The sequence below is a fragment of the Ciconia boyciana genome, chromosome 15, assembly GCF_034638445.1.
Source record: "Ciconia boyciana chromosome 15, ASM3463844v1, whole genome shotgun sequence".
NCBI classification, from domain to species: Eukaryota; Metazoa; Chordata; class Aves; order Ciconiiformes; family Ciconiidae; genus Ciconia; species Ciconia boyciana.
In genome coordinates, this window is record NC_132948.1 from 9,256,550 (window position 1) to 9,279,605 (window position 23,056).

Sequence of the window (23,056 nt, forward strand, 5' to 3'; positions counted from 1 at the left end):
TTCAAGCTGTTTAAAAATACACCCACAGTGTACTCCACAACACTTAGTGGTAAGAGATTATCCTCCTAAATCTACAGACAGGAAGATAAGCATTCCCACTTTGATGGGGTGAAAGAGCTCAAGGAATCTTACTCACAGCCTCAGACTGTGGGGCTGATTGCAGGTGCTGGGAGTCCAGCCATCCCATCACCACTTCGCTGGCTCCTCTGCCCGTCCTGCTCCCAGGCAAACCACAGGGCCAACCTCCAGCCCCGTACCCTGCTTCTAGGCTAGGCTGCTGCTCACTCCTTCACCCTTTACTGGCACAAGCCTTACCTGTTCAGAAGCCTTTCCTTCCGAGACCCGTCTGGAACTACATCCTTGTTTCTACCTGTTCTTTTCTCTCTCTCCAGTTCCACCCTATATATAATTCCTTTATGTAAGTCTGCTGATTTAATTCATTAATCCAGAGAAAAAAAACCAACTAACTCAAATGGGTAGTTTTCTTCCCAGGTTAGCGAACTTAACTGCTTGATGAGAGGATGCTACGAGCACCCCAGTAAATGCAAGGGAGGCAACAAAACCAAGCTGGGAGCAGGCAAGCTGGCTGTGGCTCGCCTTTCTGGTAGCCATGAGCCAGCAGACCAGTTCGGCTGTCTGTGAAGCTGCAGGCTACTTTGGGCAGAGCACACAGAACACTAAAAATAAGCTGGACACTTTATATCCATCTTGAATGTAAAGAATCTTTCCAAAACTCTTAAGGAGTTTTACCCTTGCTAGCATCAGAGTCAAACATGTTTCCAAACTGAAGCTTGTTTCCACACTATGCCCTCCTCCCTCCAATTTAAGTTACCACAACACATTAGCCGAGTACCAAGCCAACAGTAAGCACCTTAAATTACCAAGTTATTTTGCAGGCTGCTGTAATTACATTGGTCATATCTATTTGTTGTTGCAACAACAACAAACTGCCCCCGCCCCGCTCAGTGTCCTGCTACAATATCAAGACACCTTTGGTCCACTCAAAGGTGAATCATTTCACACGTTACCAAATGAGACAACACCATAGAATGCACATTTAAAAATACCATTTATAAAAACAGAAATTTATTGTAAATTTAAAAAAACAAACGGAGATTAAGTTTCTTGATAAAAATTATTCACACAGCATTCATGTTGTGATTTTTTATTTTATTTTTGAAATGAAACCATTGTACATTGTACAAACCATAACTACCGATGGAATAAATAAGTGAAAAATTATACTGCTGTACAACACACACACACAAATCATAAGATGGAAAACGATTAGGTATTGAAGAAAACAAAATTCTTTACACCTTCTAACAGGCCCTTAGATATAAAGAACATTCCAAAACATGACAATGTTTATGTATGAAGATAGCCACCCAAAACCAATATTTTATACTGCCTTGTTGATTATTTTTTGTTGTTTTGTAAGTGCCAGCACTTTTTGGAATGTTTAACAACTACTTTCCCAAGCATAAAAATTCCAAGGAATAGTTCTGCTATAAAATGTTTGGCTGAGTAAATCGCTTATTCGGAAGGCCTTCCCACATGTTCCACAAACTCAGCTAGTTTACTTGCTTGCTTCTAGTTTCTTTCTTTTTTTCTTTTTTTTTTTCTTTTTTTTCCTTTTTTCTTTCCTTTTTTGTATTTATTTGTAACTGAAGCTCCAACATTCAGCATTGTAGCAAGGAAGCACTTCTTGATATTTGCACTATTTCTAAAACATTAGCTGTATGAGAACTTTCAGTCATCTTGAAGAAAATTACATCTCTCCTTCTGCTCCACGTCTCAATGCTTTCAATAAACCCTTTTACAGTGAGTTCATAAAACGAGTTTCTGGTAGAGATAGGTCCAAGCCAAAAAAAGCTGGATTTAGATCTGGTTTCAAACCTCAGGTCGATTTGAATGCGATGTTCTGGTTTGGTCCCATCTGTACTTTCTGGCATTAAAATGTGTTTAATCACATCCGTTGGCCCATAAATGTTATCAGGCACTTCAAAAAAAGACTAATAACAGTCTTATACACTATTTTGGATTTCTTCATACCAGATAATGTCAAAGTCTCTTCCCCTAGAGACTGACAATAACAGGTCTAAGGAACCCAAATCTATCTGCTTGTTCGGTTGTCTGTTGTCACTAGAATTTCTGGTTTAAAAAAAGTTCTGAATGTATTCTGTATAAGCTGTAAATAAAGCATTACTACTTTAGAAATAAAGCCTCTAGGAATATGGTTATGATGCCTTGTCTTGTAAGCCACAGAACAATGAACAGTTCTGAGCAGAAGCCACAGGAGAGAAAAGGAAGTTTATAATTAAACCTGTTGATGTCAATAATGCCAATAAATGCTTCTAACTAATGAAAAATTTGAGGTATTTTTAGTGCTATTTATATACTTTATTTCTTCCTAAAGTACAGGAATTAGTTTCTAAACAAAAAGTCTATTTACTCCCTTGGAAACATCTACAAAATTAAAATTAAAAACTTGCTGCGATGCACCTGAAGATAGGGATTAGTAAACATGACTACTTGTCAAAGGTGGCATCAGATTTGTTTTGTTTTAGCATTAAAAACAACAAAAAGTTAGTAAATAAAAAATATTTTTAAGTTTGAATCTTTCTAGATTTGCCCATTTAATATATCCATAGAACTTCTCACAAAATATCACTTAAATCTGAATGTAATATACATACAAATCAATCGCCATTGACCAGTTATCCACATTTTAGGCATACACACAATTCAAGAGAGAATTCTACTGTTTCATTGCATATATTGTGCAAATACAGTTTTTGGCTCCTCATTTCCTTATTTTCAGAATGTTAATGGACTTCATGATCAGGCCAGAAATCCCCAAAACTTATGAGGGAGCACACTGTTTTCATGAATGATTTGCAATCAAATTTTATTCAGTTAAAATCCAAAAAGTTTTATTTCAACATAAAGGAAAAGTTCCGAAACTGAGTGTCATATGTTATTTGGAGTTCAATCCTACAAACATCTTATGGAAGGTCAGTATTGGCTCCCCACTCCTCCCTCCCTGTATTCCCTCCCCCCACTTCCCCATTGTTTTTCATAATAAAGTGGTAATTGCAAACGCAATACAGTAGTCTAAGTGCAAGCCATTTTCACTATTGGAGAATTCAGAAATAAATAAGCTTAATGAAGAGCTAATTATGAAAATGTATCAACTGGAAGCAATTTTTTTCATTTAAAAAAGTATTTACAGTTCTTAGCTTACAAACTATATGCAACCATTTCCATAGCTGTGAGATCATACTTTAAATTACAAGTTCCATCTCCCACACAAAGTGAAGACACACTAAGGGCCCGATCCAGCAATACGTATGTAAGTACATAGGTACGTACGTGCGTGCATGTACTGAAGTGAGAAATAAGCGGTTCCCACTGACACCAGGTATTTATAACTGGGAGCTCACCCTGGAAGTACAAAGCCCACTGTAAGATCAGGCCCCTGTGACCTGATGCAGATGGTTCTGCACTTGTACGTGCCACAAATTTGAAGGGAGTTGCACATACAGTGCCTTTCAATCAAGTTTAGCATAAGCACACTTCAACATAATTGAAAAAGAAGGAACATTTCTAACAATGATGTAGGGACTATGGAAACAACAAGGCTTATTTACAAGACTTGCTGAAAGAAAAAAAGAAATCCCAAATACAGTATTAACGTGGAACATAGAAGTAAACATCTTATAAAGAAACAGTACAATGAAATCCAGTTCAGTGAAAACATGGTATCAAAAAAGACCAATTGAAAATAAATTCACTGTGCATCAATCCCTTTGATCCTATTTATGTACATAGTGGAACTTTTCTGTAAAGCAAGTTGTACCCAGTACAGAGATCTGGACCTAATACGTAAGTATTTTAACTGCTGTATTATAGTATATATTCAGATCTGGACTATAAATGGTAAACAGATCATGTTAACTTCTGATGAAGTTAAGTATTTAGAAGACCAAATTTACAGTTGCGAATGCCATGCATTCAATAAAAGATCTCCACTATAGCTGCTAAAATAAAATATCAAGCTCCTTTTTCTCCTTGGACTCCAAGAGTGAAAATGGCTTCCTGATCTGTATTTGTTAAAAATTTAAGCACCAGGGATTTAAAAATTAAAAACAAAACAAAAACCCCAAACAAAAAGAAAAGAAAAGAAAAAGCCTTACTACATGGCATTATACAAACATAGGCCACTTCGCAAAGGAGACAGTTGCAAAACAACTTTTAAAAGTTAGCACTGTTTTCAGAACACAAGGCACAAAACAAAAGCAGACATCACGCCAGAACAATGAACTTCACATGAAAGCTAATACCTGACCTGTACCATCCTTAAATATCTTACAATGTTAAATAGAGAAATGAAAAAAAAAATACAGCAGCAACATAATTGTAATTTTGACTTTAGAAACAGTGCGTAGACCCCTCCTGAGTTGTTTACTCCAACCATTTCAGAGACAGTAACTTAAAAGTTCTCAATGTTTGTTTCACAGGAAAAAGTTTTCAGTGTCTGAGAAGTTAAACCTTTGTTAGGCTTTCTTGGATTTTTGCTTGGTAACTTGAAAAGTTAGGAGTTCTGTCCTCATCCAAGAGAAGATGCTTAAGTAAGGTTGTTCTATAATTAAGCCCACTGATGTACCTTACATAAAAACTGACCAGAAAAATCTATAGTCTAAATCTCTTCAACGTTTTGTTGGGAAGCCTCTACTTTCATCTTTTTAGAAGGTGGCACTCCTTCAGAGTCCTTAATGAGGAGGAAAAGAAAAACAACCACGTTATCATTGCACTGAATTTCAGGCACCATAAACATCAAACAAAAAGCATGAACAAATTCCCTGGTATGTCGTTTGTAAAATGCAAAGCATCCCTGGATATGAGAATGACATGACCAAGTGCATTTGCTTCCTGAAATCACTCCTCTACTTACATCTTACCTCAGTATCTTTACACTTCTTGTCATCTACTGACAAAGGGCAAAATTCTAGTTCTGGGCTAAAAACCACAGTGAATATTCCAAGCAACAGCCTTGATGCATGGTTATACCCAGACTTCCCTCAGCTCCACACTCAAGCACAACCCGCACCAAGCGCACACAAACTTTCCCCTGCTGTAGCCAAAGCAATCCCTACAGGACAGAACATGCAAGGTTTGGAAAGCGCGAGGTGTGCACCAAAGCAAGCTAACCACCCACAAGGAAAAACACTGGACTGAGCAGTGCTCTGCCTGAGGATCTCGGTGTGAGGGGGACAACTGCAAGGATAATTTCTTTCTCCCACCCACCCAGAATTTTTCACTATACCAGGGAGTAAACATCCAAACATCTCGGCCACTGAATCTACAAAAATTAACTTTCCTAACTGCTATATGCATTTACTTTCACAGAAGGTATTTTACTTCTGAATGGTCCTCAGAAGAGGTCTGTCCAGTAGGTTGGGTCCAAGCATTTTATTAACATGAAATTTTAATATTGCCTTACAAAACTAACACAGACTGGTTTAAGAAACTGAAAAGTAAATCAGACCAATCTAGTCTTACTGTTCAAGTTATGTGAAATGCAAGAAGCCAATCAAATTAACCACAAAACCAGATACATGTACATTTAATACTCTACAGCTGCTTTACTGTCATCACCTTTGGAAATGAGTCTAAATACACAACTGGCCTCCTTACATTTTCTTTTTGGTAAAAATACTCTTTTCCAAATTCCAAATAATTGTGCTTTTGCGCTTAAAGTTACCTGAGAGTTTTTAGATGCCTCTGTAATTATATCATTTTCTCCAGAGGACTGAATTTCTGCTTTCTCTGAACTATTCATGGAATTTTCCATTGAAGACTGTGAATTCTGTTCATCAGAGGTATCTGAAATTTCAAGAAATAATTTTAAACAAATGAAAGCATTCAGCAGGAGCTTTTAGGATGTCTTCTCATTAGCAACATCCCAAACACATATATTTCACCCACGTGTAACCATTAATGATAACATACACAACAACCATATGAATATAACGAATTAAGCTCAAACTCCAGGACCACAACCACCGGCTGCTGCCAGAAGACCTTTGCCTTCACGCTGCCGGCAGTACACAATTGCTGGAATCAGTCCCTAGAGGGAGCCAAGCTCCTGCACACCCTCTGACACAGAACGATGTCAATGCTGTGAGCAAACAAGTTGCACCATAGACTTCGCAAAGGGACTGACCGCAAGGAAACTTGCTTCAAACCAGAAGTAAAAGGCAGCTACAAAAAGGGCTGAATTGTGATAACTAGTGGATCTAAAACTGCATAGTTAAGGAGAGAGAATAAAGTTATCTGAATCCAAATTCAGCCATGTATTTAAAATCCACTTTTTTGCTTAATACTACTTTTAAGATAAAAATTAGAAATTCAGCTAGTTAGCTTAACCATTAAGGTTGTAAAATTTAATTCTGGTGCATACTTATGGAGAAGTCTTCCAGCTTGTTACACCCCTTACCTGCTTCCAATTTTTGTGTTTGTTTGGGGTTTTTGTTGTTGTTTGGTTGGTTGGTTTTTTGTTGTTGTTTTTTTAAAAAAACTTTCTCTCTCTCAAACCAAGACTTACAGAGGGCTCAGGGTTAAAGCACCCATTCACTCGAAGAGGGGATAGGGGCACTTGAAATGTCTTTACAGGTTAAAGATCCCTGCAAGTTTAACACAGTATGATCAGAAGCAGAGACTCAACAACAACAACAAAACCAACCAACCAAACCAAAACCGAAACACCTCAAACCAAACCCCTTTGGTTGTAAAAGGTCAGTTATATTTCTTTCAGTATCCACATCAAGAACAGTGTAAGGACTGGAACCCATTCTTTCATTCACCTCATTCAAAAATCCTTTTTGACTTGAATGAATTCTGAGAAGGATGCACAGAGTAAAGTTTTATGAAGTGATCTCTCCACAGGTCCCTGACCCAAGAAACATATATATTTATTCTACATGAAGAGAAATGCAAGATCAACTTTTTTTTTTTGACAACTTTGGTTAATGAAGATGACATAACCAGTGAGTAATGGATATTTTTGTGGTGTACTGTATAAAAAGCATCACAAGCATTTCTGGAAGTTTTGACAAAGTGACACCTATGATGAGCAGTCTCAAAGATTATATTCGGCAAACTCGGACAGAATCGTCTTCCTTTCCATGTCTCACCAGAAAAGCATGTTCATACTGACAAAGAAACAAGTCCCAAGGGTCAGAAGGAATTCCAATTTCAATTTCTGTTGTGTATGTCTGAGCATACATTGAAACTTGAGCTAAGGAGCACCTTGTGATGTGCACATCTCCCCATGACAAAAACACACTTAAGAGCAACTTCCACAACGGACAGCTCATAGCTGCTGTGTTCTCTTCCAGTGGCTGACAGCTACCACTCACGCTGCTGCTGGCCTTTGGGCAAGGGGATCTGTATTTTAAACTGCCCAGCCCCAAGCTATTCTGATGCCTGCAATGACTTGTTTACACAGCAAAATGTTTTGAATGCACCTGTTTTCTTTGAGAAGTCCACATTAGGCATTTCTGACCACCCAAACTGTCCCCTAGCTTTAAGGAACCTCCCTGATTTCAGTGCAGTAACATGAGATAGACGTACAAGGTCATTAACCCTATTCAGTTGAATAATGTCACAATTTCAAGGGTTTGATTGATCATAACACTTCGGTAGATAAATATTTAATAAATTTTTAAATGCAGCATATAACCAATAGAAAAAACCACATTAATAACGGGTATTTTTTTGCCATTACTTCTCCCTTTCATTTTACAGTAACTGGCTCTGGAACTAATCCAGAGAACTTGGTATGATTTTCCCTGAACCTAAATTTAGTCAGGGGAGCATGTATGCTATGTAACAACTTCACACAAGCAGGTTCAGACAATATTAGACCTAGGAGTAAATCCTTACTGTTTACTGTGACCAAATATGCTAGTTGAGATTTTCTTTGAAGGATATGGCATTCTGCTTTATTTCAATTTGGTGATGATTCAGTTGTCAAATTTTAATCCCAATCAACAATTACAACATTTAACATACTTAACCATTCTGGTATTACCAAGATAAAAGCTCCAAATTTAAATTGGTTAGTGGATCTACTGAGCTAAGAATTAAATCAGGAGGGCATAATTTAATTGCTTTGCTATGGGAAGAATTCTGCAACCAAATTATTAGAATGGTGTTAAGGACATCTTTTATCTGTTATAAAGAGATGAAGAAAGTTATCTTCCCGAGAATATAAATACAGAGCATGTTTCAATTACCCAAAATACCATTTAAAGAGTGAGGTTCAGAAGAATCTCTTAACCCACATGTATTTTTAATCTGTGCACAACTGCAGTACAATATTGTAACACTTTGAGAAAATTAGGCCAGAATTCAGAGCTAACTTTTGAATAAATAACTAGCAGGGTTAAGAAAAAAGAAAGCTTACATTAAAGTTTACACAATTAAAAAAATAATTTCAAAGTATCTCGCCTCTATTTTACTTTCACACTAGATAACGAAAATTAATGGATCTACAAAAGTAATACTTTCCAGGATTTCTGTGATTACATGGTAGCAACCATTTTAAAGATTATTTTAAATTATTTCTTCTTTCAAGACTGAGATTAAGACAACAATAAACCAAGTATTTTGTTTGTTTCCTCTCTGAAAAGACGCTGAATGTCAATCTGACCTTTTCAGCTGTATGGAAGGATCACCGGTAGGCCAGAGAGATTATGGCCCATTTTCACATAAATGCTGAGAATTCAGAAACCATTTCTTTCAAATTTGTTATTATTCAGTTGATAAAAAGGATAAGCAAATACATTTTGCACTAAAGCATAACATATTTTGTTTGGCTTTGAAGAGGATCTTTTCAGCTTACCTTCTGAACCAGCCTGCTCCTTTGCTTCTGTCTGAGTTTCGTCAGACTTTATTTCAGTGCCGTCTGCTTGTGTTGCCAAGTTCTGTTCTGGTGCTGGACTTGAATTACTACTGTTTTCTTGTTTTATTGGAGAAGCATCAGCTATTGAACTCTGGTTGCTATTGTCATCTGTTAACAAAAGAGTTAAAAACAAGAAAGTCTAATTTGACAAGATAAAAAGCACACCTTAATTCTTCCATATTTTTCCTGTATTATTCCCTGATAACACATGATATAGTCTAGCTTGTTTGGAATCAAGTCCAAGCATTTAGACTAACACTACATCTAACTTTTTTCCACACCACCACAATTTTTGCTCTTACAGCCTATGCTGTAATACAGGAGTTTTCTAGCAGCTACTGAAAATCAGAAAACTTTAAAAAAGGTGCTCTAACTAATATTATACAATAAAACCAAGAGTATTTTACTCAGATCTCTTCCAAAAGAACCCAGAATTTTGTAATATGAGTAGAACAGATCAACTGAAGCAACAGTCTCATTTTATAGTTCATATAACATAGGGCTAATTAACTGTTCATCCTGCAGATTTACAAATACCCATCACTACAATGTTCAGATGAGCAGATAGTTTTTGAAGTGTGTCCTGAAGGAAAAAAAAAAACAAAAAACCACCACCCCCAACAAAACCCCATCAAGGTAAAATGTGAATTCCAGTCCCAGTGTCAATAGTTTCTAAGTGATAATTGTCCAGAATATTCTCTAGCCTCCAAAAACTTGGATCACTAACTTTCGGCAGCACAGATCGTGTCTCTGTAGTTAACAGGAAATATTCTGCCTGTACCCTCTTCCTGTGAAAACCAATGACAGTGGTTTAAGTATTCAGCAAATACTTAATGGATAGCAGTGGAGTGCAACTTCCTGTAATCTTTAAGCCAGTCTAACAACCATGGGTAACCAAGAGGGAAGCTCCCGCTCCCTAAAGAAAACTAACCCAGCAAAACATTATTAGTTAAATTACTAGCATGCAAGTCGATCCACCTCCTTCTGCATCTGTACAATCATTACATCCAAAGTACTTCAGAAACACATAGTTGGTGATGGGAGCATCTCTTTTCAGAACACCCTGAAGTCAGATCAGATTAAGTTTATCATTAAGTTGTACAGTATGGCTTAAAAACCACAAGTGATATATGATAAAAAAGCAATTGGTATATTCACCTCATGGATGGGAGAAAAAAGACTTAAAAATATTAAGTTATCTGACCAAGGCAAACGCTAAGAAGTTTGAAACAGATGAAAAATTAATCCAGATCTGTGAAAGTCCTGCTCAATCCTTTAATTGCAAGACTATACTCACTGTGAACACTGCAAAAGCCAAGCAGGAAGCAATACAAATGCAAATAAAACTGAAATGAAAAATTTGCAACCCACTAAAAAGTGATCCCCTCTTATCAGCTCAAATAGTGCTGCATTCTCAGCCATAATTGTTATCCAAACACCCAGAAGGTAAAAAATTAGAGCTGAGCTGTGCAAGCTCCTCTGTAATAAATACCAGGTTAACACTCAACACTTCACACTTAAAAAATAAAATTAAAATAAAAACGACTGACCTAATAGTGCCTGACTGGCAAGCAAAAAAATGTTTTCTTAACCAGTTGATTTCATCAAGCTGAAGCAGAAGGAAGACACCACAGAACCAGAGCTTGCTTTCTTGGCTCTTGCAGAATTTTTTTGACCTGACTCACCTATAGAGTTAAAAAGTACAAAACCTGCACAAACTATAGTAGCTGCCACTGAGGCTTTGGGGGTCTTTGGTTCTTCAAGTAGAAAACTCAACAGAGTTACTATTTCACCTGAGTGTGGTATTTTACATGGTAGATATTTCTATTTTTATTTTCATATTTAGCTCCACTAACAATTTTTTTCCCCACACACAGCCCAGATAAAAACAGCATTTAAACAACTGTTAGTACACCCACAGAAGAGAAGTCCAAGGTACCAAATGAGCATCTGATGCTGTTTTCACTTTGACTCAATCATGTTGTCCATACATCTGAGCAACAGAGAATTTGACACTGTTAGGTTATAATTTCATAGCAGTGTAATAGGGTAATTGGGGCTGACCTTCTCCCACTCACCATGCATGTCCATCATCCCTGGAGAGGAGCTGTTCTCTGGAGTGGTCACTTCAGAGCCACATTTTTCATCTTTGCCTTTTTTCTTATTCTTATTTTTCTGAAAAACAAAAGGTATCACAACCAAATGAGACTATCACTGTGAAGAGAAATCCATGTTGCAATATAAAACCCTTCCCACTCATTACTTCTGTAAGCATCTCTCAATTTCAAGTGAGAAATAAAGCCAATGTAATAATAACTGACATTATCAACAATGCATTAGTCCCAATAACTGCAGGGCTGTTTTTCTAATTGTATTCTTTGTAACACAAAACTCTAGGATATATACGTTTTTATCCAGAAATTCTAGTAAAGGTTAGCACTTAAACATGTTTTCCATCTTCAAACAACTGCACAATTTTTGTAAAAAGTACAAAAGTTCTCAATAATACCCCTCATTCTACAAACAGGGAATCTGAGGCACAACAATTAAATGGCTTGCTGAAACTGAGTCAGAGAACTTGGGAGGTGCTGGCTGCTAACTTTGTACTGAGTCCAAAGAGCTACAAAAGCAAGGTCAAAAGAATCTCTGCTACACCAGGAAAAGGGAAGAACATCGCTGATCAGAGGCAGGGCTAAGATTCATGAATCTACATGATTTCTCAGCTCGTAACTTTGCTCACTTTAAGGTTTATGCATATCAACACACTGCTACAGAACTCAACACATTCTCCCTTTCATATCAGAAAGCTTGTAGAATACACCTAAACAATATGCATGCATGCACAACAAGAATGATAACAGATCTAGAATTTTAACACTAAAGAGACAGCTTTTTACCTCTTTCTCAATGACCAACACTGCAGAGACCTCCTCCTTCTCTACAACTAATGCTGTTTCTTCATTAAAACTAAAAGATGGATTAAGAAAAATCAGATTGGCCTAAAACAAAGAGCATAAGCAAGACAGTCCTATATGAACATAGGTCACAACACGCTCATGACCAAACAACAGTGTGGACTGCAAGCATTAAAACAAAGGAAGAGACAGTGGCATCCATCACATGGAAAATCTGCGTCTGCTAAGGGATGCAGCATTTTCAATTAAGAGGTGACGTAATCAGTCTCATAGGAGAAAGAGCCAGCTGCACTGCTTTTGGAGGATCCTGCGTGCCTGCTGAGAAGACAATTAAAAGCCTGACTCTAGGAAGAACGCTCGGCAACCCATGCATTCGGATAAGACAGTGTCCTCCAATGAAGGAAGAAACTAAAACCACAGTCAAATATTTTCTAAGACTGCAGAAGAAATTCAACACGTGATATCTGGAAGGACCTTCCCCTCTATTTTAAATAGATTATTAGGCTTATTTTTAAACTGTATTTTTACTTCAGAGAAGCCAGATTTTATTCCCAAATATGCGAAACGGAGGTGAAAGCACATGGACTTCTTTACCTTTGCAAAATGAAAGTTCAGAGGGGACATAATCTCTGTCAGGTCTGGGTCTTTTTTTTTTTTTTCTTTTTTAAGGTAAAAAGGACACTTTTGCCACAAGGGAAATATTGAAAAATTACTGCAAGCAATTTAAGATGGAAAGTTTTTTTTTTTAAAAAAAGTTTAACCATCAAAGTGGTGAGTTCTACAATAGCCTTCCAAAACTAGTAGGAGGAAAGAGCCTACCTAATTCTAGTTCAAAGAAATGTCAAAGTGTCTTAGGATCAACATGGGGGGGTGGGGGGGGAATCTAATCTGTGTTCACTAAAATCAAAGACAACTTCCATTTGAAACATGAAGCAGTAAAAAAGATCCCATTCTCCTATTCCAGTAAAAATCAAGTATACTGTCTGCTCCAGGTGGATGAAATCGGATACAAAAGGATGTCCACAACAAAATTGAAAAACCAAGATGACCCCTACCTGATACTTATTTTTAAAATATATGCACTTGTTTTAATTGTGAGAACTTCCAGCGCAAAAAGACAGAAACCTTATGACATCAAGCCTGCAACAACTACAGCTGCACAACGGCCTCTACTTGTAATGAACAGAATGTGACTGTAGGACACTAAAGTAACTAGACTCAAACAAGTGTCCCAATTTCAGCAAATCTGAAACCTAAACCTAAAGATGATGGCTCAAAAAATACAATTAAACTCTGCACATAGAGACCATTATATAAACTCATTCTTCTTAATAGAGAATCTGACTTCGGGTATCAGTCACCTTGAAAATTCATCCAGAAACTCACTAGAAATTCTATTTCAAAGTTCCATGGTACCCATCATGCAGGCATACCTTAACTGCGGGAAAACAATTTTCAGAAGCCATGAGCCTAAATATCCTAAATATCTCTCCCACATAGATAGCACAGCTTTATCCCCCTATGTATTATGAATAATAAAATCAAGACCAAACATTTGACAACTAGAAAGAATGAACAGGTTTCTGTAAAGGAACCAGGAAAGGTTTCCCAATTCACAAGGGGTTACTTCACAGAGATGCTGCTCAAGCATTGGAAGAATACAAGAGGCTTACCACAACTCTGACAGTCACAGAAATCTGTGGTACAACCAAAGGTACAGAAAGAAACAAACTCAGTTAAAACAACGCTAATAAAAAATAGGTCTTGAATTTGGACTTTGAAAAAGACAAGATCATGATACTGTCTTGTCTGAAAAACCATAATTTTACACATGTATTAACATAGTAGTTTTCCCCCAGACAGGTCTTAACTCGTATTTCAAATAATATAAAAGCACTTGACAGCCCAAGGAAGGAGTACCGAACTTAGGATATATATTCTATTGTATCATTAATTTACTTTGGTATCATGGATTAGTTTTCTCTCTATAACAATATTTTAATTTAAAAAATGAGAGCAATGTTCATTTTGAAAAACAATTTGTAAGCCAAATCAACTTTGATTTTTACACTTATTTTTATGCCACATGATTGTATCATGGCACATGAACAGTGCACACTAAGAACGTAAACATGATGCATACACAAAACATTTATCAAGAGAAAACACACATTACAATAGAAGCATGTCTGCTGTATTGCTTGGGCTGGACATCTTAATACAAGTGATCTCAGTTCCACAGGATTTTCCTACCCTTACACTTCAGTGTTTTGCACCTAGTTTTGAGCAAAACAGCAGTGATGCACAGATAGACTACGTTCTCTGCACAGTTCCAAGCCAGCCACCCTCCTTTAAAGCATCAGGCAGAAAGAGGGGAAAAGTAATCAGTGTCTTAGCTTTCCCTCCTGGCCTCCCAATTATTATGTTAGAGAAAGGCTTCAAAAATCAGTTTCAAGCCGAATGTTTAACAGTTATCTGAGAATTGATCCAAGCTGACTTCGGGAAGACTGCCACCCACTGAACCATGAACATCACTTTCTGTAGAGATCAGCATTTCCCTAGAGCTCTTCTATTTAAATGCTTGCAAGACCCACACCAGTCTTAGCTTAAAGGCTCAAAGAATAGCGAGCATATTTCTTTCGACTTTCCCTAAACGTGAGTGTCTACATCTTGAAAAAAGCAAGACATCTGCAGGATACTTACATCATCGACTTTAGGCTCTGTTACTGGTACCCATTTGTAAATCCTTAGGGATGTGTCGCCAACTGTCACCCACTTCTTCTCCCTATAAAATTACAATGCAGGAGAAGTTAAAGTTAAACTTCAGATTCAAAAGAAAGTGATCTACTATTGTAAGTTGTCAAGGATTTAAATAGGCTATTAAGTAGGATGATCTCTATTACAACGTCTTTAGTACTGCATTGTGCAAATTGTTCTTTGCATTTCACAAACTTGTTAGAGCACTGCTAACCTCCAGATTTCTCAGGGCTGTTACTTGACTAGGTGAGTAACTGCAGTAGCAGTAATAAGATCTGTATTAAAGATACAGTTAAGAAGAACAGCTACTGAAAAAGCAGATTTAATGCCTACAATTTTCACTTTCACTACAAGTTTCTAGAGAGCAAAAGAGGTTTTAGACAGACCAGTGTGTTTTGTCATGAAGCTGTTTAATGGTATTAAAAATCTAAATGCATTTTGACCATCTGAGGTTTATTTTTGGGTAGAAATTTGCTGCTAGCAATTTAACATTCACTCAACACTCCTGTCAGACAGCTCTGAAATTCTAGCCTTAGAACCAACAGCCTTACTGGTAGCAGTATGTGCCGTGATGCAGAATTCAGACTCTGGAGAGCCTAGTTCTCTTGAACAGCAAAGGCCGAGAAGGCTATCAGAGAGGGAAAAAGCGTAACCTACGGCACTCTGTGCAGACCCCTGCCAGCCAGCCATGAAGTCGTGACATTGACAAATTGTGAAGGAAATCTGGCTGGAGGGTGTCACTACATAGGGGGTCACACAGACACAGAGTGCAGAGATGGAACGGATGCTGAACACTTAGTTAAGGGATGAATTCCTTGAGCTCTTCACATCAGAATATTAAAGGAAGGTCCACAATGCCAGAGAAATTTCATCACATTTCTGTGATCAGTTTTCAGGTCACAGATTACCACTGCTGGTTCCTGGGTTTGTAATATAGCTCTGCAAATGGATCGATTAAAAGTTAACAACAAAGACCAATTCCATTAAATATTCAGGAACATCTGAAATTAATTTGGCATGAGATCTCAAGCATTTCTCTTTTTTAAAAACACATTTAAATAATAGATTTGGGATCCAGTTATAGATTAAAAAAAAAAAAATGTTCTTTGCAGGATGGGAGAAGCTGGATGTGACTCCAAATATGTATGTGATAGCTCCATTTTTAGAAAGGGCTTCCAGAATCAAAAGCAGCCACATTGTACAAATGCCACAAACATCCTCCTGACTATTTGTTTTAGCTACTAAAGCCGATCTTATTTGTTTTCCCTTTAGAGGACACATTTTCCTGTTTAAAAAAAAAAAAAAAAAGCTATATATGGCAATTTGATAAGTTTTGGACCTGTCCACAAGGATATTTTAATTAAAGTACAAAACTATTTCAGATTCATTTCTTTCCCACTGCTCTCTTTGGAGCCCAGTTTTTCTTCAATGTGTTTAGATACATCCATTTGGGTACACTAGATGGCTAAAGTATGTCAAAACCCAATTTTACGCTAATTTGGAGCTGTACTGCTACATGTGATAAAAATGACAGTGGAGATGAGGGCATGTCAATAATGAGAGCATACTTAATTGTGAAAAGATGATCATGATATATATATTTTTTTTTTTAAGGATACAAGACAAACTAAACTTATTTCTACTTAGGAAAACCTTTGAAATTATGGAAATAAAACCAGCTGGGGTTTTGTTTTGGGTGTGGGGAGAGGTGAATAAATGCTTTAAAAAAATCAAGATTTTAGTCTTTTCCTACAGCAAAATATTACTTAGAGATGCTGCACTGGAAAACCAAAAGTTCAAGATACCTGTTAGCATCTCAAAGCAGCCTCACACAGCATCTTCACTGGACAGACTGTAGAACACAGGAGGAAACCTATATTAGTAACTTTTTCCTTCTAGTATTAAAGTTAGCCCTGACATTTTAATTCTTTTGAGCTTCTTAAGTACCACTTTAAGTTTTGATAACCCTCAGCTATAGGGATTTTTTTACTGAATTCAATACACAGTAATTCAGACAACAATGGGAATAAGGGTATTTTGTGATGGAAGTACACCAACATCCCAGTCCTGCAAACACTTATGGCTAAAAAGAAAACCCAACATCACACTGCTATTATTCAAATATTTTACATGTGTAAGCATTTATAGTATTGAAGCTTTAAGACCATAAAATATTAATAAGAAAAAAGAAGACAACCTCCCCTAAAACTTAATAAAATCATTGGCAGCACAAACGCAAATTTATTAACAAAGGAACGTAATGACTTTCAGACATTTAAGATCAACAGGGTAAAGTAACTTCAGGATTTAAGATGTTTATTGCAAATAAAGCTTTGAATATTATCTGTAATACTTACTGCCTTTCCATTTCAAAACAAAATCCAAAAACCAAACCAACCAGACAAAAAAAAAACCAAACAAACAACAAAACACAAACCCCCCAAACCAGTTCTACTCTGAACACTCACTTTTTATCTTTTGTGCAAAGACACCATCCCAACCTGCTGATCAGGGACTTTCATTTTCATTTAGTTAAAATTAACAATTTACTGATGCTGCCCATAACAATAAGTTTGCTAAATGCTGCACAAACTACAAAATATTCTTGCTGACGAAATACCCGAGTAGGAATGAGGAATTAATGAACTCTTGTGTGCATTTTGTTGTGAAACCTTGAGTAGTTTCTTCACCTGTTTTCCTGTCTGTAAAATGGATCCACTGTTGAACCCACTCATGCTGAGACCCTGACCAGAACTCCACCCCCATAACTCTATTCCACCTTTGTTAAGCAGTCACTAGGCAATATTTTTTATTGCACTATCCCCTGTTATACTATATAGGTTGATCTCTATATTGACTGGTGGATTGGAAAAGATGGTTGATGGAACACCATCAACCTGAGAGTTAAACAAGCTAAAAATGGAGCAATTATCAGCTTTACTTGCCCATGTCTAGCTGACAAACTTGATAGCTTTACAAAAAAAAAATAATTCTGGTTTCAAACCTCTCCTGTTCCTCCATGAATGACTAAAGAGTAACAACACTGGAAAATGGCAAAACTTAAAATATATACAGTAATATTTTTTTCTTTTAATCTTCCACGCTGACAAGTATCTTAAATATTTTAGTTATAGTAAATTCAGAAACTAATCAATACAACAGAAACAAACCCTTATATTTATCTGAAATTGTGTTAAAGCATTTTTAAATTCTGAACCGTATCTGCACAGCATTTAAAGGACAGCCAAGGATACGTAGGGTAAGCATTAGTATCAACACTTCTTTAGTGCTTATGCCTGAGGCATACTAATATCCTAGAACTTACGTAATTATATACTCAATTCCCCATTCTAAATAGCCCAAGACTCTTAAATATATTTATATTTTGTATATTAACACTAAAGCTCCAAAGATGAATATCAAATTCCATGTATAAAAGTAATATACTGGTGAGCAAACACAACAGTGTATATTACACTTATACATAAAGTGTCAAGGCAGCTTCTGCAGCAGCAATGAGTGCTAGAAACATTTGATGGCACAGAAACAGAAAGCCTTTACTGCCAATATATTATCATTCAAGAAAAGGCTTTCACACTTGTTTGGCTTTTTACCATGACTATCATTTATCATAGAGATCTGTATTTACACAACGATTTGCTCCCACATACCCCATCTTCTGTTGATGATCACGAAGTGACGTCATAATGCTGAATTTATCACATCACACTCACTTGCATTGCAACAGAGTTTGGTGAAAATCACAGAATTATGACCTCCCTGTGGGATCAAGCAAAGGAGAAAGGGGAATGGGAAAGAAAATGCCATTATTATACACAAAAAGTGCTGTAAGATGCACAAAAAAAGATTTTTTTTGAAACGTAGGCTTGCTTTTCAGAGCACGCCTATTGCTATGTAGATGTTTGTCTAGCAACTAACGTGAAGTAGCCCCAAATATACATGGTGTTTCTTGACCACGCTGCAAATATAGTAAAATACCATGTAGCATGAATGGACAAAGACTAATGGTTAAGGACACCTTCCCTCTGAGTTTATCTAAATATGGTGCATTATGAGAGTCCCCTTTAACTTACACAGGCCAGCATGTTTTTAAGCAAGTTCTGCTATGTTCCACATTGCAACAAGCACCTTTTCTTTCAGTAAAGAGAAACATGGCTTATGCATGACAAAACTCTACCTTTAACATACATCCAACTTCCACTGAAGTCAGAGAGCATATCCTGGCTCAGAAAGAAATAATCATGAGCCAGAAAAAATGCTCTGTAATTCAAGCATGATAACAGTGTGTTTGGGCCACTACAGTACTTCAGTATTGCATATTTTTACTTCAACTGTCACTACATGAACTACAATCTTAGCAGGAAACCAAACACAGCCAATGTAGCTGGACTAAACTAGAGTGGCAACCTGGTAACAGCAAACAGTCTTTTCCAAAGACATCATGTTAAGAAATTCTACGTCATAAGTACTTTTCAGAGTGAAAGCCTGTTTTAAGAAGGAAGCATGAGCAGCAAAACCTGCAGAAGCTCAATCTCAGAGCATTACATACCATACAAAAATATTTTAGCAAGTCTGAATGGACACAGTAAACAGAAAAGCTACAGCAGCATTGTCTAGATATTCTACTCTAACTAGCCACAGCTAGCGATCCCAACCAATGGTACCAGGTAACATGATCTCACTGCCTGTGGTGACTTTGCTCCTCAACTTTTACACAACATGCTTTGTTTTAAGCTACATCCCAAGTCACGTCTGGCTTAACAGCCAATTCCCTACCATAATAAACATTTAGCACTTTCTGTAAGTACTTTCATCAGTTGTCCAAGTTCACCTCTTCTTCATAAGGTGCTATGACTATTCCTTGATTACAGCTTTGATGGGTCAGAAAAAGGTCAAATGACTGCTGCCAAGATACTGCAATTCAAAGACAAGGCAACACAATGAGATTTCCTCATTCCTGGTGCATTCTCTAAATCAAGGTACCTATCTCCGTCAGCCACACCATCACTCCATCCTTAAATGTTCACACAGTTGTTCAAAAGCTCAGCAGTGCTACGTACCCATGCAAATTATTTCACTGCCTCCCAAGACATCCTACCACTTATGCTTGCCTCCTACCCATGACTTGTCTTTTACTAAATGTCTGCATTTTTTTTCATTTAATAGATCAGATTTTTATAAAACAAGAGTGTTTCCATTATTTTTCTAATGCTGATTGAGGGCACAATAGTTTTTGCCTCTCTCTTCTTGAGAGGCCATTTAGAATCTACACATACCCATCAATCTTTGAAGACAAAAACCAATCCTGTACCTTTCACAATTCATTGAGATAAATTTATCTGAGAGGATTATTTAAAATAGCCTGAAAGAAAAAAATAGTAAGTACCGTTAAAAAAAGTAGAACTACCCTCTTAGCCATGGAAATGTAACATTTTTGCCACGCAAATACAACACAACCATGTGTTCTGCAAGACACGTGCTATGTGTTTTCTAAAATAGATGCTCATTCATGAGAGCGGTTTAAACAAAGGAGATATGGTTACATTAATCTCAAGATAAAAACGTAACAACTTCACTGTTTACTACTAAGTTCCAGTAATACCAGAAGCGCTAGGCACTCTACAAACACACATAAAGATAGGGTACGTGCATCAAAGGGCTCACTGTCTAAGAAAGAACGCATATTTTCTAAGGAACAAAGTCTGCACTGATGGAAACCGCTTTCCAATAGGCACGTTCATAGACACGGCAGTACAGGCATTCGGTAATATTGCACAGCAAGGCTGCTGCACACCTTCACAGACTGATAAAGCTTTGGTCAGCACACACCAGAGCCACTGTCCGCTCAGAAGAGTTTACAGCTCGGTCTGCCTCTCTACTCATCCTCGGCATGCAGCACTCTGAGCACACAAGTCTCAGAAAACTCTGTTCTATGAGATGTTGGATGCAAGATATTTTAATCTTCAGTGGCTGCATTTCCACAGAAGAGCTGTGGATGGCAACAAATTGCTCCTATTATGCAAATGAAACTGCACACTTGGAAATTGCCTATGTGACTCTTCTGAAGATGCAGGAATTGCTGGCGTGTAAAGTTCAATTTAACAAGCCAAGTCCTCCCAAAACATTTAGACCACAAAATGCAGAATCTCTCTTGCTAACTTCCCACAGTACTTGACTGCAGTTGGGGGGAATCATGAGATTCACCATCAAATTATGATTCCTTTAAAAGAAGAAAAATTATTTATGTAAATACCTGTGAGATGCACACACAAAAAGCCATATGAATACTTCCAACAATAATCAAAAGAAACATTATATGATCCTGTACGGGAACCCTTTAAAGCAAGCTGTCTCTCATGAGGGTTAAAACGTACAAAATCTATTTATACCATAAGATTTCTGTTTTATAGAGGAAGCCATAGCAACTGACACGATGGCAGAGAGCCCTTGCCAAGGAAAAAAAAAGTAAATTAGACACTTTATTGAATGGCCAAGCTCCTGCCTCTACTCCTCTCCGAAATCTGCAAACTAGGATTCAAAGGAAGTACGCTGCGCTCATGAATGAAACACCTACAGACAAAATAGTCCCACACATCCAACAACGCTGCTGTTTGAACAAAAGTCCTGTCACATCGCTATACATTGTTCTGACCCTTCAAAGCTGGCCCACCAGTCAGCAAACAGCACTTAAAAACACTACCCAAGTAGAAGAGAGTTCCTGAAACCAACCGAACTGCAGTGCTCGGGCTGCTCCGGCTCCCTACACAATGGCTGGATTCTTTGAAATCCCCATCTCGTGCCCTGCGTTATTGGACACACGTCCCGATTCTTTGTCCGGCTCAAGCCAACGGGCCCATTCATCTGCTCAAGGCCATTTAAAATGCAACAATCCGCTTCACCCGAGTAACACACATTTAATTCTGTATTTTGCTTTTCTTTTAATGAAAGTGAAGCATTAGCTGTGGATTGCAATAAAAGTGCCCTCTTATTTTACCAGGTTCAAAAAAGCTGAGTTATGCAGATTAATACCAACCCAAGGGATTTCCCCGTGGATTTCAAATGTTTAAAGAAAGTATTTTAAGATACATGCACAAAGACTACTGAACAGGCAGTCAACTTGCTGGAAGAAAGAGATTCCCTCTCGAGTCACGCTGGCACTGCTCTTTATCCCATCCAAAAACCCTGGACCGACTGTGCAGAACATTGCAATGACTGTTTCACTGTATTGTTTAAACACCTCATGTTGATTTTCCTAACAAAAGCAGAAAAGGACAAAAGCGGGAAAATGCCAAAACACGTTTAAGGCCTAACAAAAGGGAATTATTTCACTAGGGGTACAACCTTTAATTATATAATTTAAAACAAATTCCAGCGGCAATTACGCGCTCTCTCCTGCTCCGCTCGGGATTTACAACCGCCGGAGCGTTTGTGGGAGACGATCCCGCTCGGGTTTGCTGAGCTTACGTGCAAGCCTCGGGAACTTCAAAGGTAAAATAAATAAATGCATGTGTCATAATAAAAAATAAACTCTCGGGCGCTTTACAGGGGTATTTTCAATGGTTTTTTGTTTTTTTTTTTTTAAATACTTCTTTGAGCTCTAGTTCCACACAGACCCGGCGGCGCAGCTCCCCCAGGCCCGCTCCTCGGGGCCCTTTGTAAGGGGCGGCGGCGGGAGGAGCCGGGCCCGACCCACCGCCCGCCCGCCCCGGCCCGGGATCCGCGGTGCGGCGGGCCGGGGACCGCGGGGACCGGCGGGGGTCGGCGGGGAGGGGGCTCGGCCGCACAATGGAGCCGCCTCTCGCCCTCACACGCCGCCGCCGCCTTCATGTGACTCGCAGGAGCGAAATGGCTTCTGGGTGCCGCCGGCTCCCCGCCCCCCGCGGCCGCCCGGCGGGCTCCGGCCCCGTGAGGGGACGGCGCGGGGAGCAGGGGGGCGGCAGGGGGTGAGGGGGGGCGGGGGTGGGCGCGGGGTCCCGGCGCGGCGCGGCCCGCTCACCATTTGCGCACTTTCTCGATGGCCGCCATCACCCGTTTGATATCATCCTTCGCCCGGCTCCGGGTCTCGGCCCGCACCGACCGGCCCGACATGCTGCTGGGGGGCGGCGGCGGCGGCCTCAGCGGGGAATGCGGCGCTCGCGCTGCTCGCGGCGTGCGTGCGTCCGACCGACCGTCCGTCCGTCCGTCCGCCCGCCCGCACAATGCTCCCTCCGCTCGGCACGGCGCGGCTCGGCTGGGCTCGGCGCGGCTCGGCTCCGCCCGCCCGCCGGGGCTCGCGCACTGCGCACGCGCCCCGCGCCGCCGCCGGCAGCCCGCGCGCGCGGGGCCGAGGGGGGAGGGGCCGGCGCGCGGGACAGGGGCTGTGAGGGGACGGCGGCTGTGAGGGGACGGCGGG

The 23,056-nt window shown here is 38.9% G+C and overlaps 1 protein-coding gene across 2 annotated transcripts; it reads right to left on the reverse strand.

Annotated features, from left to right (window-relative positions):
- Window positions 1-1,153: 1,153 nt before the first annotated feature.
- On the reverse strand, window positions 1,154-22,912 carry BCL7A (BAF chromatin remodeling complex subunit BCL7A). 2 transcript variants are annotated; one of them, XM_072880220.1, is made up of 7 exons: window positions 22,661-22,906; window positions 18,315-18,423; window positions 14,590-14,671; window positions 11,050-11,146; window positions 8,912-9,079; window positions 5,768-5,889; window positions 1,154-4,774 (listed from the first exon to the last, which is right to left on the reverse strand). In XM_072880220.1, the coding sequence occupies exons 2-7, from the start codon at window positions 18,347-18,349 to the stop codon at window positions 4,703-4,705; spliced, it is 576 nt and encodes a 191-aa protein (XP_072736321.1). In that variant the 5' UTR covers window positions 18,350-18,423; window positions 22,661-22,906; the 3' UTR covers window positions 1,154-4,702. The 2 variants fall into 2 exon arrangements, with proteins under 2 accessions (XP_072736321.1, XP_072736320.1); XM_072880219.1 differs by lacking the exon at window positions 18,315-18,423 and having other exon boundaries at window positions 22,661-22,912.
- Window positions 22,913-23,056: the final 144 nt, after the last annotated feature.

Bases quoted from the DNA above. Each gene is read 5' to 3' on its own strand.
- BCL7A (XM_072880219.1), bottom strand. From the start codon at position 22,752: ATGTCGGGCCGGTCGGTGCGGGCCGAGACCCGGAGCCGGGCGAAGGAT. The intron at 9,080-11,049 runs GTGAGTGGGAGA...TTTTGTTAACAG, and splicing joins AGGGATGATGGACATGCATG to ATGACAATAGCAACCAGAGT. The intron at 4,775-5,767 runs GTAACTTTAAGC...CTCCTCATTAAG, and splicing joins AGGCATCTAAAAACTCTCAG to GACTCTGAAGGAGTGCCACC.